Source organism: Myotis davidii, unplaced genomic scaffold (genome assembly GCF_000327345.1).
Source record: "Myotis davidii unplaced genomic scaffold, ASM32734v1 scaffold238, whole genome shotgun sequence".
In the NCBI taxonomy this organism is placed as follows: Eukaryota; Metazoa; Chordata; class Mammalia; order Chiroptera; family Vespertilionidae; genus Myotis; species Myotis davidii.
In genome coordinates, this window is record NW_006293779.1 from 6,126,588 (window position 1) to 6,144,124 (window position 17,537).

The 17,537-nt window shown below is 39.6% G+C and overlaps 1 protein-coding gene across 5 annotated transcripts in view; it reads left to right on the top strand.

Moving 5' to 3' along the window:
• ASXL2 (additional sex combs like 2, transcriptional regulator) overlaps positions 1-12,217 on the top strand; it is an 83,652-nt gene extending 71,435 nt beyond the window's left edge. For all 5 annotated transcript variants that reach the window (XM_006767502.2, XM_006767504.2, XM_015566378.1 and 2 more), the window contains 3 exons: positions 302-407; positions 2,565-3,279; positions 5,958-12,217. In XM_006767502.2, the coding sequence (XP_006767565.1) occupies positions 302-407; positions 2,565-3,279; positions 5,958-8,420 (3,284 nt within the window). In that variant the 3' untranslated portion in view covers positions 8,421-12,217. The remainder of the gene's footprint in view (positions 1-301; positions 408-2,564; positions 3,280-5,957) is intronic.
• Positions 12,218-17,537: the final 5,320 nt, after the last annotated feature.

Here is a 17,537-nt window from a genome sequence, read left to right on the forward strand (position 1 = left end):
CAAGGTGCTTGATAAAAAAAATCTGTATGTAAATACATGTTTGGAACAAGAGGAAGGTACTACAAGGAAAGTCCAGAGGAGAGGCCCAGTTGGCCTCAGCTGCATACTGAAAACTACATGGAGTGGTGCACACGTATTTTTATTGCTCTCAATGGCACTCTAACAGTGAGGAATTTGGGCAAATTTTTGTTCCTTTCACAGGACTGTATTCTGACTCCTTCATGAGTCTTTCATGATTTACAAATAGTTAAAAGTGGCAAACAGTATATCTATTGAATATCTTCTTTTTTTACATTCATAGGTGAGTTTACACCTGAGATGCAGGTGAGAATTCGACAAGAAATTGAGAAGGAGAAAAAAGTAGAGCCATGGAAAGAGCAATTCTTTGAAAGCTACTATGGTCAGAGGTAATATCAAAATAGATTCTGTCATGTGGTGCTTCATCTTATTTCCTTCCCAGAAAATCTAGTCCTTAATTTCCTTCTATATCTTTACAATTCTCAAGGACACAGAGTTGGTTATGGATGGGATGGTTTCTTTAAAAAAAAAAAGATTTTAATGATCTTGAATTAAAGTCTCTTTCTTTAAGTAGATTGGCTTTTCTTCCAGTATCATTATAAAATATAAAAATACTGAAGTCCTATATATTTCATACAGTAATTTTAATTCCACAATATGAATCACTAAGGAATTCTAGGGATCCTGTAACAAGGTCTGTTATATCCAGTGTTTAATTAAACGGCCTCTCCTCTGTAGAAGGCACTCTGAAACAAGATATAAATCCTGTTCTCAAGAAGCTGTAGTCTAAATCAGTTTTTTTCTAACAAAAAGTCCAAATGAAGTCTTTTTTTTGTTGTTGTTCTTTGTCTATTTATTTATTTATTTTTTATTTTTTATGTTTTTTATTGATTTTTTACAGAGAGGAAGGGAGAGAGATAGAGAGTTAGAAACATCGATGAGAGAGAAACATCGATCAGCCGCCTCCTGCACATCTCCTACTGGAGATATGCCTGCAACCCAGGTACATGCCCTTGACCGGAATCGAACCTGGGACCTTTCAGTCCGCTGGCCGACGCTCTATCCACTGAGCCAAACCGGTTTTGGCCAAATGAAGTCTTAATGGAGGACATTGAAATAGGAGACAATGGAGCTGTGTTGTTTGAAATAGGATTGAACACGCAGTCTTAATTGTTTGTTAGTCTCCCTTTCTTTTGCATAACTAATGGGAACCTTTAAGGAGACTCCATAACCACAGCTTGAGAACTATTGGCTCTCTTCCCTTTCTCTAAGTGATGTTCATTGACATCTTCATGGTCATTTAGGAAATGATTCCTATTGGGATTAAGAGTCTCATATACTGATTTTTCTATATTCTTGGTATGAGTTTTGAGTTCTATAGAAATGATGGTATGTATACATTTAGACCATTATTACAGATACCAGGTATTCCAAAATATTGTTCATTCTCTCCTCAGGGAGATAGAGCATTACAGCAGTTCTTGGATCCTTCCGTATTTAGCTCTTTTTGCCAACTTTTATAGAAGGGCTGTTTTTTATTACTGTCCAATTTTGTAATTAGCCATTTCATCTCAGAAGTGCAGTACTGATTATTTGAAGTCACCAAAGAGGGTTGCCTTGTTTTTATCTGTTAAGGATTATTCTAGAATATATAGGCCAGAAACTGAACCAATAGGCTGGGAATGGATTCCAGGTCTCCCAAATGGGAGGCAAGAATTCTACCACTGAACCACCAATGCTTCCCATTAAACAATATTTTCAAACATTAGAAGGAGTCCCTATGACCCCTACAGAGTAGCCTAGTTCTTAGCCAGGCAACACTACGGTAGTCTCAATTGTCCTTCACTCCCAGGATAACTCAGAGGCACTGGATTACAGAGCTATATCAAGTAAATTAAATAGGATTTCCAAAAACTCAGAGTTGTAATTCTCATCCTCTGGAAAACATTGACAGCCAACTGTCCTATTATCTCCTCAGGGTCTCTTAGGTTTTAGGGACTAGTCTTTCTACAGATACTGCAGAGCACAGCTGATCCAGTCTAAACCCACAATCTCAGGGTGTGTCGATCTTGGCCTTCTTTCACTTCCCTCGACGATAGTCTGTGATGCATGTCTCTAGACAGTGTGGCCCCTTTATAACAGGAAGTAATAATAATAATGAACATTATTGCCCTTCTATTATGGGCTAGGTACTAATCTTAAGTATTTTACATGCATTAACTTAGTTAATGATTATAGCAATGCTATCAAATGATCAACCTCAGTGCACAGTTGAAGAAACTGAGATACAGAAGTCTAGTCACTTACTTAATATAACATGGCTAGTCAGTATCAGAGCTAAGATTTGAATCCAGGCACTCTGGCTCCAGAACCTTCAATAATAATAATAATAATAATCCTGATGATGATGATGATGAAGATATTATAAGAAGGATACATATTATGCATCAGGTTCTTCTAGGCATTGCCATATACCATTATCTCATAATGTTTTCAATAACACGGGCCATTTCTCAACTAGAATATTTCTTTCTTCCACCTTTTAGTTCTGGCCTGAGCCTAGAGGATTCAAAGAAATTGACAGCTTCACCCAGCGATCCCAAAATAAAGAGACCCTCAGCCGAGCAACCAAAATCCATGCTTCCTTCAGAGGCCTCTCCTGTCAGTATAATCCCTGTAATTCCCCAGGTAGAATCTAAAGAAGAAGTAGTGCATATGCCATCACCAGTCAGAAAAGAAGAGCATGAAAGCCAAGATAAGGTGCAGCCAAACCCTGAGTCCACAGAGCCCCTTCTTTTCTCTCCCAGCGATACAAATGAGCTTAGCAGCATTCTTCCCATCAAGTGCCCAAAGGATGAAGATGCCTCGGGGCAGAAGCCAGTTGCCTCTGCTGAACAGGAATCTGAGAAAGAGAATCATCTCACTACAGCATCTAATTATAACAAAAATGAAAGCCAAGAGGCTTTAGTTAAGTCTCCAAGCAAACCCAAGAGTCCTGGAGTAGAGAAACCAATAATGAAGCCCGTAATAGAAGCAGGTCCGCAGGAGGCCACTATGAAAGAGCCTTCATCAACTCTGGTCGATCATAGCCCAGAAAGCCTCAAGAGGAAATCTCTCACCCAAGAAGAGGCCCCTACAAGCTGGGAGAAAAGGCCGCGTGTCACTGAGAATCGCCAGCACCAGCAGCCATTTCAAGTCTCTCCACAGCCCTTTCTTAATAGAGGGGACAGGATCCAAGTGCGAAAAGTACCACCTCTCAAGGTAAGAGAATTTACCAAACTGAAAGAGAGATGTGGCCTGAACACTAAGTTTTTGGTCATGCCTACCAAATTTGAAGTAATTAGTGGTATTTTTTAATGCTGAAGCAATTATATATATTCATATAAGACAACTGTGGTCTTATATATATAAAATTGTCAATAAACAGCTATTTAGACTACATTCCTACAGATCTTTATTATTTGACTAAGTAAGGTACCTGGATATCTGATGGCTACTTTTGTATTTTAAGACAGTTATGGAAATTATTGTCTCATGTAGCAAAATCCTATATAATAAAAGCCTAATATGCTAAGTGTCCGGTCGACTAGTCGACCATTCAACCAATCAAAGCATGATATGCTAAGGCTGCTCAACCGCTCGTTATGACGTGAACTGACCAGCAGGGGCAGACCAGTCGCTATGATGTGCACTGATCACCAGGTGACAGATGCTCTGACCGGTAGGTTAGCTTGCTGCTGGGGTCTAGCCAATCGGGACTGAGCAAGACTGGCCGGACATGTCCTGTAGCCCTCCCACAGTCCCTCCCCGGCTGGCCAACCTCCTGTGTCTCCCTGGCCCTGATCGTGCACTGGTGGGGTCCCTTGGCCTGGCCTTTGCCCTCTTGTAATCCGGGACCCCTCAGGGGACATCAGAGAGCCAGTTTCGGCCTGATCCCGCAGGCCAGGCCGAGGGGCCCCACTGGTGCACGAATTCATGCACCGGGCCTCTAGTAAGAAGTATAATGATAAACATGAGGCCATTGTTGTGATCCAAAGATCATATATTTGTACCAAAAACCATGATATTTAAGTGTACCCTGGCCTTTTTCTTACTACTATAACTGGTGTGATGTGTAGTTCTAGAGCTACCTTTAGTCCATCCTTTTTTTTTTAAATATATTTTTATTGATTTCAGAGAGGAAGGGAGAGAGAGATGGAAACATCAATGATGAGAGAGTATCATTGATCGGCCGCCTCCTGCACATCCTCCCCTACTGGGAATTGAGCCCACAACCTAGGCAGGTGCTGATTGGGAATTGAACTGTGACCTCCTGGTTCATATGTTGACTCTCAGCCACTGAACCACTCTGGCTGGGCCAGTCCATCCTTTTAAAGGAAATGTGTGGCTACCATGAGTCCACTGGTTACTACCTGAAGGACTTTGGTAAGATGGCATAGTCTTGCTAAGCTCTACTGTTAGGATATGTCATTAATTTCTATTTTAACCTTATATTTCTATTTGTCAAATCTTTTAAATTCCTATGGCAGTGTCTCTCTCAGTGTATAAAGACTGCATCTAATCAGCAGTGTACTTTTGAAAACCCAAATACATTTTTACTTTTGATTTAAAGGTTTATTACTTCTCGGGTTTGTGCTTAATATCAGTTTGCAGTCCTTTCTCTTATTTAATTAATACATAATATTTATTAGTATGTTTTTATTAATAGTATTTATTAAAACCATTGTGTCTACTGTGAGCCCAGGCACTGGGTATTCATTCACTGTAGGATATAAGTAGAAAAATAAGCCATATAGAAATACTGCTTCCCTCTCCCTGCTTTTATTTAACTTAGGTGAATCAGAGTTAGTTCTGTCAGGAAGTATCCTAAGGAAACATTCATTTACTAGTACTTGACCCATTTCATGTACCACATGACTTCTGTTTCTCATTTTGCCTCTTATTACTAAAAGTATGATGTTCCTCATTACTTTTTATTTTTACCATTTATGGTTTCATTACTTAGGAATCTTTCCTTATTTTTGACAATTTTCTACCACTAACATTCTGTCATGCTTTGCCAGATATTCTGATTTATACGATAATTATTTTTACTATTCTTATAAAGATAGTAGAAACTTTAAAGAAATATATATCTTTATTGATTTCAGAGAAGAAGGGAGAAGGAAAGAGAGATAGAAACATCAGTGATGAGAGAGAATCATTGATTGGCTGCCTGCTGCATGCCCCCATCTGGGGATTGAGCCCGCAACCCAGACATGTGCCCTTGACCAGAATCAAACCTGGGACCCTTCAGTCTGCAGGCTGCTGGCGCTCTATCCACTGAGCCAAACCAGCTAGGGCTAGAAACCTTTTTTTAGTGAATGTTAATCAGAACTAATCTTCAGACCTGAGAGCTGAGTTATGTTTAGATTTTACTTTATATCAATGACACATGGTGAGATCTATCCTTTCTATTTCCTAATCTATAAAGAGGCTGAATTACATCATAGTTTACTAATCCAAAGAGGCTCAATGCTGAAAACTTAAATCCATTCTCACCAAGCTAATACTATTTAACTTTTTTCCTTCTAATATTTTCTCCTTCTTCATCCCCCCCAAAAGAATTTGTACCAGAAGTTGCTTTAGTAACTATAATTTTACCTTAGACTCTATTTCAAATCCCGCTTTCTTAGACAAAGCTTAAAGTCATTTATAACAAAATACCTTTTAAACAAAATTTAAATAGAAAAACAAAATTTGAATTTTATTGCAAATGTTATAAATGTATATAAAAATTGTGTTGCTGTCTGCATGATTTGGTCTCATCAGAAACTTCCCATCTTTGGCACAGGTGTTGTAGTGTTCATCCTATTCTAAAAATATGTTAACATTTTGTTATTCTTATAAATGAAAACTAAGCTCTGTTGTCCCGTTTCCCCCTCCCCTACTTCTTTCAGATCCCGGTCTCCAGAATCTCCCCCATGCTGTTTCCTACATCGCAGGTCTCTCCCAGGGCTCGTTTTCCAGTCTCCATCACTAGTCCTAACAGAACAGGAGCCAGAACTCTTGCCGACATCAAAGCAAAAGCCCAGCTGGTCAAAGCACAGAGGGCAGCAGCCGCCGCTGCCGCCGCCGCTGCTGCAGCCGCCTCAGTTGGAGGGACCATCCCAGGACCTGGCCCCGGGGGTGGACAAGGCCCAGGAGAGGGCGGTGAAAGGAAAACCGCCAGAGGAGGGAATCCAGACTCAGACAGAGTCAGAGAACCTGGAAAGGGCCCCACACTGGAACTGGCAGGAACTGGAAGCAGGGGAGGTCCGAGAGAGCTTTTACCCTGTGGTTCAGAGACTCAGCCCCAATCTGAGACCAAGACCCCAGGCCAGCCACAGCCTCTTAGTGTCTCTGGAGCACAACTACAGCAAACCTCCTCAGTGCCTCCGTCTGCCATCAGTGGAGCATGCACACGTGTCCCATCACTAGCTCACACTGACCCACCCACGCCGACGTTAGGGAAACTGAATATTGAGAAACTGAATGCCGCCAGGGCAGCAGCCGCAGGGGCCTCTCTGAGCCACCCACCAGGGCCCAGTCACTGCAGGCAGGAGAAGCTACCTTCCGCTCCAGCGGGTCCTGCTCTAATCTCAGATGCCACACCTGTTCATTTTGCAGCTGATGGCACAGTTGAGCCCAAAGCAGGTTGTAGTAAGAATACAGCAAACACTTCAGCCTCAGCAGAGACAACTGCCAGGGCTTCAGTGGATATGACCTCCTCCCCTTTAACATCTTTATTAATAGCAGCCACTTTAGAAAAGCTTTCCATACCCCAGGTTAGTGGAACTGTAGCACCTTCCGGACCAGTTCTATCCTCAAGCACTTTGCCAGCAATTTCTAGCCTTAAAACTCCAGGAACTTCTTCACACATGAATGGACCCATTTCGCGGCCAAGCTCAAGTATCCCTGCTAATAACCCTCTGGTCACTCAGCTGCTCCAGGGCAAAGATGTTCCCATGGAGCAGATTCTGCCGAAACCTCTCACCAAAGCTGAAATGAAAACTGTTCCTCTGACTGCAAAAGAGGAAATAGGGATGGGAGCACCCACAGGCGCCAGCAAAACAGAGCATGGCGCCAGAGAGGAAGTTCATGAGAGGCCTTCTCATCCAGCTACACAGCAACTGGGTCAAACCTTGCAAAGTAAGCATCTCTCCCAGGTCCCCAGGCCCCTTCAGCTCTTTTCAGGGAAGGATCTGAGGGACTCCATCATTGACCCACACCAAGAAGGACTAAGTAAAGCACCCCAAGATCAGGTCCTTCAGACTCTCATCCAGAGGGTTCATATCCAGAGGCATAATGTTCTCTCATTTGTGCAGCCCGCCCAGTTCAGCTTCACTCACTCAGGTTTCCAGGTAGAAGACATCTCCACAAGCCAGCGGTTCATGCTGGGCTTTGCTGGCAGAAGGACTTCGAAGCCTGCAATGGCAGGTCACTACTTACTTAACATTTCCACCTATGGCCGGGGTTCAGAGAGCTTTAGGAGGACCCATTCTGTAAACCCTGAGGATCGTTTTTGTCTCAGTAGTCCCACTGAAGCCTTGAAAATGGGATATACAGACTGTAAAAATGAAACGGGAGACAATAGCAGTGACAAAGAAGATACTGATGAGGAGAGTACTGCTGATGAAGAAGAATCGGCCATGGTGAAGGAGGAGCCCCAGGCTTCCCAGAGTTCTGGCAAGTGTGAAGCAAGTTCAGGACCCCACAGTAGAGAAGCCCTATCCACTGATTGTTTAGCTAAAAAGAATGTGAAGGTAGAGACACCAGTGCAAACCGCTTTAAATAAGGAGAATTATCTGTTCACTAGAGGCCAAACATTTGATGAAAAGACCCTAGCCAGAGATCTTATTCAGGCAGCGCAGCAGCAGATGGCTCATGCAGTGAGAGGGAAGGCAATGCAGAGCAGCCCTGAGGTTTTCAGTGCCACTGCTCTTCCTCCACCTGCAGACAGTCCCACTCCTCAGCCTCTCCTCCTTCCACCACTGCAAACCCCAAAGCTGTATGGGAGCCCCACACAGATTGGGCCCAGCTACAGAGGCATGATCAATGTCTCCACCTCGTCTGACATGGACCATACCTCTGCTGTACCAGGGATGCCTGACTGTGGCCCCGTATCTAGCAATGTAGGTGATGTCATGTCCTTCTCAGTGACTGTCACTACCATCCCTGCTGGCCAAGCCATGAATCCCAGCAGCCATGGCCAGACCATTCCTGTTCAGGCATTTCCTGAAGACAACAGCATAGAGGACACGCCTTCGAAATGTTACTGCCGATTGAAAGCCATGATCATGTGCAAGGGGTGTGGAGCCTTCTGCCATGATGACTGCATTGGCCCCTCCAAACTGTGTGTCTCCTGCCTTGTTGTTCGGTAACAAGACCAGAAAGAACACACTGTAAAGGAGGCAGAAGGGAAGGGTTGGCAGGCTGGTTTTTTTGTGTCCTTTTGGAATCACAGAAATAAACAAGTAGATTTCAGTTGTCAAGAGACAAATGTTACTTAATCAGGTATACAGAGTACAGATCTTACATTTTAGAGGAAGAGCACCTTTATAGTCTAAGTCAACAAGACTTTGTGAATTTGTGACAAGTTTGCACTTACAAAATCATGTAAATATGTCACATTTTGTTTTAACATTACTTTTCCAAGTGTTTAGGTAATAATGTATTACTTTTAATTCAAATTTATGGTCTGCTTCATGTGACTCTAAGTTTAATGCCATGCATGGTGAAAGGAAGCTTGTCTGCCTTCTGTCCTTTCCTAAGAGGCTGGGAAGAGGAAGGAGTGAACAAAATGGTCTGGAGAAATGATGTTTCATGCTGATTATGTCTTAACCATCTGCCTATAGGTTTTATGTGGATTATTCAGCCTTTCCAGAATATGGATTCAGGGTTTACTAAGTCCCTTTACTTTAGATGGAATCTTAAGTTCAAATTTTTGATAAGGTATTCATTTCACAGCTAGTGCTTCAGACTCCGAAAGCTCTTGACTTGGTTCTTGGCTTCCATAAGCCAATACTATTGCCAAGCACACTGTGTGCAATTTGTGGGTCCCTGCTGTTCCCTAATCCTATTCACCTGCCCTGAGATAGTGAAGGTGGTCCAGGAAGAGTGTGCCTCTCTGGCCCCCGGTGTTACCATAGCCTGGGCAGGGCCACAGCTCCAGCAGTAACCCAAGTACTTAGTCATGGGAGCCTGCAACAGGTTTGAAATACTAGTATTAAATGAACAGAAAAGTGTTAGTGCTGGGCTAATTTGAATTATGTGTTTTGTTGGTCAAGGGGAGTAAAGGTGTAGAAACAACGAAGATATTTGGGAAAGATTTTTAACATTAGAAACAAGGTAGCCTCTTTCTTTTCTTCAGCACATCACCCAATGCTCCGTCGTCAGCTGTTGCTGCGGGTAGAACAGCTCAGGAGCGCCACAGTTGCTCATTCTGGTAAACCTGTTTTGACCTCCCAGGCATCTGAGGAGTATGGATGATATGTTACTTTGAAGACATGTATGCACTCACACATACAATAAAAGGCAGACACTTTTCCTGTTTTAGAAAATATGTCCCCTGTTTTGGATTTCTGCTGTCTATGCACTAGAAGTTTTTAATGTGAAGGGGCTTCAGTAAATGGCTAGGGAAACATCTAGAAAGGAGAGAAGTTACCTCTAAAGCTTTGTTGTTTGTTTTTATTCTTTTTTGTGTGTCCTTGTTGTGTTTTTAATCCTGTATTTAGCAACTAAAGAATTTTCAAGTACATATATTTAGGTCATGGTTAAAGAACATTAAAATAAGCTGACCATTTACCAGAATTTGATATTTTAAAATGGAGTATTGTCGACGTGCATCATTTGCATATTGATTTCAAGTTTTCTAATTCCAAGTGTGTAAAGTAAAAATACTATAACTAGTACAGTTGTAGTTGTACTTAATATTCAGGATGTGGTATTTATAACATGCAGAACAGTGTATACTTGTTAATCAAGTCACATTCCAGATTAGGAGAAAGTAGCAGTAATAATCTTTGCTTTGCTTCCATTCTGCTACCCAATCTTCCCCTCCCTCCATGTTATACATTCTTAATATTTTCAAACTCCCTAAGAGACTCATTACTTCACTTTTTTGCTTCTGTTTTTTGTGTGGTCCAAGGCAAATAGAGGACTAATATCTATGTTCTTGTTGCAGCCAAGACAATATGTCATTCTAACTTCCCTTTTTCTTCCAGCACACATATAGCTAAGAGAAATGAAAGCTGCAAGTATCCAGGGATAAGGTTTAAGTTCTCCAGCTAAGAACCAGCAACAAACAGAAACCGTGGTTCTGTTCCCAAACTTCTCAGTACCCTGGGAAATTCAGGGGGAACTTGGAAAGACCTAAAGCTGGTTAGAACTTCCATTGCCCAGCTTCTGCACTCCCCATTTGAGTGGCAGACTGAAAGTTGGTCTGCATGCTGGAAGTTGCTGAGAGTTTAGAACTGACGAATTAGTTACCAATTGGGGTTGATTAATGTGGCTTTTCTTCTTCGAAACTTTCCTGAAATAGAAAATATCTGCTCTGTGGTTCCTTTAAGCTGAGGATGGATAGACTAACCAGGAAAGGAGGAAAGGATCAGGGATTTTCAAGTTCATTTAGAGAGCAAACCATATCGTGCCTCTTAATCTTGACCCATGCTCTTGCAGATGGTCCTAAAATTTACTGTTCACAAGATTTTCTTCAGAAGTAATACAATACCCAACTAATAAAATACCTGCACTTACTACTGCCCCTAAAACAGAAATTGTCAACTAGGTACACTGCCTCAATATTGACCAAAAGAGAGAATAGTTAGGTTTTCTTAGCTTGGTAGTAAACTGAATACAACCCATAAATCAGTTTGTTTGAAAACATTGGTTTCAAGTTGAAAGCCATGAACTGAATAGAGGAGAAAATTATGATCTTGAAAATAAGGCAGAAGGAACAAGAAAATCATTAAATTATTGAAGTGTGGCATGGCACTCCAGTACCTTTAAAGCAATTTTTATTTTAGGTTTTCAGAATTACTTTACCATTCAATTCAACCTAGTAAGTGCTAAGCTTATTTTTCTGATATTAAGTTGCACTGTTTCGAGTGACTAGTCAGGCCTTATGCCTGATGCTTATTATGCCTCCAGGGTGTGCTTCCGACACCTCCCACTGCAGGTCACCTTGGAGCAAGCACTAACAGTATGTCATCTCAGTCTCGCTTATGAATATTGAGTCATCTAGTAAAGAGGCTCCCGGAGTCTTAAAGAATTTTGACTAAAATTCTCTATCCTATTAAATAGAGAATAAAGCCAAATAACCTGGCGTGTTTGCTCTGCTTTTATTCCTTAACTCCTGTGCTCAAGATACTAAAGCTGTCTGTGGTATCCCATGTCACATTTTAAAGAATCAGACCTGACAAATGGGGATTTTTACTTGGGGTAGGAGAAGCATACTTGCATGGGCTGGGAAGGCACACAGATGGAGTTGTTTTAGGAAGTTATCTCATTTAAATAAGCCAAAGGAAGACCTCATTGCCTTCCAGGTGAAGGAGTAAATCATACATATTAATGACCTGATAGTCATCATCCTAATTGCTTATTATTGCCATTCTCTGCCTTAGAGTCCTTTAAAAAACTCTTGGGTGAAATGATTTGTTGTAATTAGGGGATCTTCTCTGGTCATTACACTGCTATTTATTTCTAGAACTCACTGTCAGTGAGCAGTGTGAGGATTGTTCTCTGTAACCTAGAGGTTCGATTTCACGACAAGGAGGGAGTCTCCCCATTGCATTACAGCAATGTGCTGAGTAAAAACTTGGCCAAGAGTAGTTTTTAGCTCAGTTTATAGACAAGTCCAAAGAGACTGAGAAACATGATGGGCAGAGATCTTCCCTGCCATGTTTCAATACCTACATACCTATTGAAAGGAAAACAATAGGTAAAAACATTTCCTAAAGTTGAAGAGCCGCATAGATTATTGGTTACTTTATTTTTATTAATGCTTTACATTTGATACAACTATTAAAGATCAATTTTAAAAATAGCTTTCCAATAATATATTTTAAGTAATATATATTTTAATATCTATGTAAAAGTGGAAGACTGAAGTTCTCATATATGGGATGTGTAATGTAGGACCTCACTGTTACGGCACAATTTCATAGGAAGTTATTCTAAAGACATTCAGATTATTTCCAAAAAAATGCAATAAGGGGGTTGGAATTTATTTTTTATTTGAAAGGAAAATTGACTTATTTACCACAAGCTATTTTTTTTTTTCCTTTTGGCTATAAGGTTTGTATAGACTGGTTTGGTAAAAGCTAAACTTTTGTGTCTTTTTGCCTTTTTAAAGGAATTGTTAACATTGGAATTGAGGGTATGTACAGAAAAGTTGGTGTCAACACCATTTAAAAAGTCATATTTTTTCACAAATATAGAAAAATCATTTTACATAAGAACTTTAAGTATTTGCAATAAATATATGTATATAGATTGTGTGTATTCGTATATTCTTATTTTTCATTTTATTAACTAAAAGATAATTAAAGGGAAAATAAAGACTGGAGTCTTTGGTGAATCTCGAGTTCTGACATGTATCTGAGTGATGTGGGCAAGGGCCTTCAGTTACCTTTTATTACTATTGGGAGAGTTCAGAACTATAGTAAAAACGTTAAATTCTCTCAGTCTGTCCATCTATTTTCACCCTTAAACTGTTCTGTCTCCTGACCACCTCATGCCAGTAGGAAAGTAAAACAAAAACAATAAAACCCTAGGTGCACTCTTTTTTAAAAAAAAAAAAACAAATATGCTCATTGTTTGCTTCTAAAACAAATGGTAAGAAAATATCTCCGGGGAAAATAGGTTTTCCTTTCTCCACACTGGTTAATAATACATTAACAAACATTCACTGCCAACACCTTCCAGGCCTAGGGGTGTGTGAAGAAATAATCTCATGAAGATAAAAGAACACTTACTGTTTCCCATTTTTTTCTCTGAGAAATGGGTTTCATAGCCAGTTTTATATCCCTGTTGATCTGGAGGGTAGAAGAGCTAGGTGAACGTGGATTTTGATCTCCCTAGTGTCAGGAAGGGCATTTGTGAAAATGACTGAGCCCACATGTTAGAAGACATTAATTGTCCGTAGTCCCGTACTTCAAGATAATCTGGAGTCCTGATGTGCAAGAGTTGTGGTTATAAATACTTAGTTTTAGGATATGCTTGAGGAAACCAAGTGATAACTAGATAGTCTTTGGAAGTAAAGGTATGTGGTATGTAGCCCATTCTTTTTAAATGAATAATATATAGATTTATTTGATAACATGAAAGAAAATAAGGTCAGAATTTCAAGAATATCTTAATGACCCATGAAATTGACTTTATTGTGTAGTTCACTAGTTCACCCCAAATTTGCTCAACTCTGGTTATTTTCACTGATAATAGCATATTTTGGAAATTAATAAGGATACCTAGCATGCTTTTTAAAAGACAGCCTTTCTATTTTTTCAGAAATTGAAATTTCATATATTGGGGTTGACTGATGATAGTTTAACTGTCCAAAAAAACAGAACTCTAAATCTTTACTGAAAATAGACCATTTCTAAAGAAAATTTCTAAGTCTCAGGGAACATCTGCATCTCCATAATTCCCACATATGATAGGAAAGAAGATGAGATATTTAAGTGTGTGTGAACCAGTCCATGATGACGATTTACAAAGACGTCTCCCCCACCTCATTTCTAGTACATATTTATCATTATTTAAAAGGGCCTCCTACCTCACTGGAAGTAAAACTTGCATTCAGGTAATGACATAGGGGCCTAAAGGTCTATTTGGTCTGCGGTTGAGTGAGAAAGAGCAATATACCAGGACACAGCTTCAACTTGAATCCTCAACTTTATTGACATCACAGTCTTAGAAACCTGTGTTCATTGCTTTTGACACTAAACTACAAATGGTCAGAAATCAGATTTTGCATACTGTTTTCAGCTATTTGTGTACAAATGTTAGTTGCTAATTCAGATATTTATTGAACCCCTACATGTACTAAGCACTGCGGAAGTTCTGGTGAAAGATCTTGCTAATGTAGTAACCATACAGCATATGTCTAGTGCAGGGCTCAAGGAGTAATATATGCTATGTATTTCCCAAGACATGGAAGTTTAATTGTAAATGAATTATTAAATAGAAGCATTTGAGACACTGGGCAAAACAGTGGCAAACCATGAAGAAAAGAGGCATCGACCTAGATGAGACAACAATGTGGAAGTCAGGAGCCATGTTAATTTACCTTCTTTTGTTTTTGTTTTTTAAGAACTTCCATTGGAAGATTTAGAGTTGATAGAAATTTTAAGAAATCTCTTAGTAATATCTAAATTGATGAAATAATCAGGCCAAAAGCAATTCCTTTCAATTAATTTGTCAGTATATCAGTAAAGATGCTTTAGCTTGTGTTTAATGAACACTTCCGAATAACAAGTGGGTAAATAACCCAAAAGAAGCTAAAGGGAATAAAAAAAACCATACCTTGATCATCTGGTAGCCTGGTGAGAACGTAGTGTATCTCTGAAAACATGTTGCATCCCTTTCCCCCCCCCTCAATAGATGTAGTGTTCTTTTTTATTCTAATATTGTAGAATTGGCTTTCCCCCCTTCTATAAGTTACAAAACTTGAATTAAAAGAGGCTTCAGCAGAACCCTAGCCCTTTTTAGTGGCCAAAATCCTAATTCTTTAAGGTTTTCTGGTAGAAGGCTTCAAACGGATGCCATTGTCTCTTATCAGTGCTTACTGGATTTCCCTTACCTTTTGTCTTTAACCTGTGTTACTGGATGGGCAACTTGAATCCTGTATGCCAAAAACATCCATATTTACCTTTAGTCAAAGAGGTATTCAGTGTATTCCACGATGTAAGGTATGTAGTCTCATCCCTGTCCAGGAAGTAGGAGGGTGGATATCCTGTATTTTCCTAGTACTTGGTGACCTTAAACTGAAGATTGGGCTTCTTTCATAGAGACTATAAAACTAAAGAATCTCTATACCTCCATGTAGCTTTCAGTTTCAACCTAAAAAGGGAGTCTCCTAGAAAGATTTCCTTTTAACAGGAAGGACAGACACTGAAGAGAGCCAGAGAGGATCAGCTGTGGAGAGGGACTGTGAATAGATAGTGGGCTCTCCCGTAGAGTAACTTTAAACTCAAGTTTTTTGGTTCTTCAAACTCAAAAGGAGTTTTAGGATATTTAAAAACATCTGATTTTCATCTTGACTGCAAGCCTTGAGGATGCCTAGGGAAGAAGCAAGGTAAACCCAAGATTGGATTTAAGTAAACTTTAAATTATTATTGTTGTTTTAAAGTTTTGGGTTCTGATAAGATAATGAATTGCCATGAGTGGAACATGGAATTTGGAGGCATTTTGTGGATTTTCAATTGAATTGTGGTGGCAGCTTTAAGCCTCTGATCACGATTTAGGGTTGTGCACCTGTGTCTGTTAACTGATCCAGACGTTGGCTCATAAGTAGTATTAAACCAACTTCTGTCAACACTTAATTTTATTAATTTTAATCATGGGCCTTCTATTTAAATATTTAAAATTCAGATTCGCCAAATGAGAAAACAATGCATTAAATGTTATCAACATATATGAAGATACTTTAGAACTATTATTTCACACCCAGCCAATGCTCTTCCTAGGGAAATTGTGGTTCATAAAATTTATGTTTCTTGGATCAGTTTTCATCATCTTTTTTCAAAAACCAGAGTCTAATGTTTTCAGAGACCTAGAGCTTAGGAATGATGAAGTTGGACTTTGACCCCAAGTCGTCAAATTTTTTCCACTTTAGGTTTTTAGGCAGTGGCAATTTGAAGACTATTAGTGACCTTAGCTAAACCTTCATGTAATCACTATACCTGCTTTAAATGAATAGAATTCTTCCTGAGTCTCAAATTTGGTTTCCCTTTTGTTGCATAAGGAGATGGATTCTGAGCTGGGAAGAACCTGGTCATTTGATCTCTGATAATAAACTACGGTTGGAAGGGCAACTTTGTTCTTAGAGATTTCATGAAATGGAGTCCATGAAAGATCTAGAGTACATGACAAATGACTCTAGAACTTTACACCTTTTTTCTTAGCCATAAGTGCTGTGATCTATTCTTTAAAAACCAATCTGAATTCTGTTATTCACTATATCACACCTGAAGACTTTCACCAGCACCAAGAGAAGTTAGAATGGAAGAAATGACCTTAAGTTAGTCTTGTTCACTTTAAAATCTTGGTGCACAGAGGCCTTAGCACTTTGACACATAAAACTGCCTTTTAGCTCCTCACTGTCATCTTTATTCCTCTCATTTTTAGACTTCCTCTCATTGGTTGTATAAAACTACCTTCAGAATTGAATGTATAATAATATTTCTGTACATGGATGGACTGTATTTTATCTTAATGACTCATTTATGTTGAATAAAGGCATACAGTTTTACTCTAGATTGTGCCTTTTCTTTTCCAAAGAAACCAGACATCGTGCTGAATGACTTACCTGCTTGTTGCACCTTCCCTGTGCCCGGTGGCACAATTGTCCCTGTGTTCTGGCTAAATTTGGATGCCACAGAAAGTGCTGGTCTCTTCAGGCAACACTTGAGGATTAAAAGAACACAAGACAGAAAAAGTGTGTGTGTGTTTAAAAAATAAAAAGTAAGTCTCTACTGCAAAGCTACAGAAATCAAAACAGTGTGGTAATAGCATAAATACAGATACACAGACCGATGGAATAGAATAGAGAGCCCAGAAATAAACCCTCACATATATGGTCAAATGATTTTTGACAAAGGTGCCAAGACTGGTCAATGAAGACAGCAACATTTCAATAAATGCAAGAGAATGAAATTGGACTCTTTACACTACACCATATATAAAAATTAACATTAAAAACTCAGAACAAAATGGGAAGGGCTTCGTAATTCAATTTGATAATGATTTCTTGGATATGATGCCAAAAGCATAGGCAACAGAAGAAAAAATAAATTGGATTTCATTAAAAAATGAAAACTTGTGTATCGAAGGACATTATCAACAGTGAAAAGGCAATCCACACCTACAAAATGGGAGAAAATGTTTGCAAATCATATTTTTTTAATGTAAATTCTTGTGTTTTTTAATACTTTATTGATTTTTTTACAGAGTGGAAGGGAGAGGGATAGAGAGAAATATCAATTAGAGAGAAACATCGATCAGCTGCCTCTTGCACACTCCCCACTGGGGATGTGCCTGCAACCAAGGTACATGCTCTTGACTGCACTCAAACCTGGGACCCTTGAGTCCGCAGGCCGACGCTCTATCCACTGAGCCAAACCAGTTAGGGCATGCAAATCATATTTCTAATAATATTTAGAATGTATAAAGAATTCCCATGATTCCATAGCAAAAGAAAAACCAACTAAAAATGAATAAAGAACTTGAATAGACATTTCTCACAAGAAGCTACATAGATGGCCAATAAGCATAGGGAA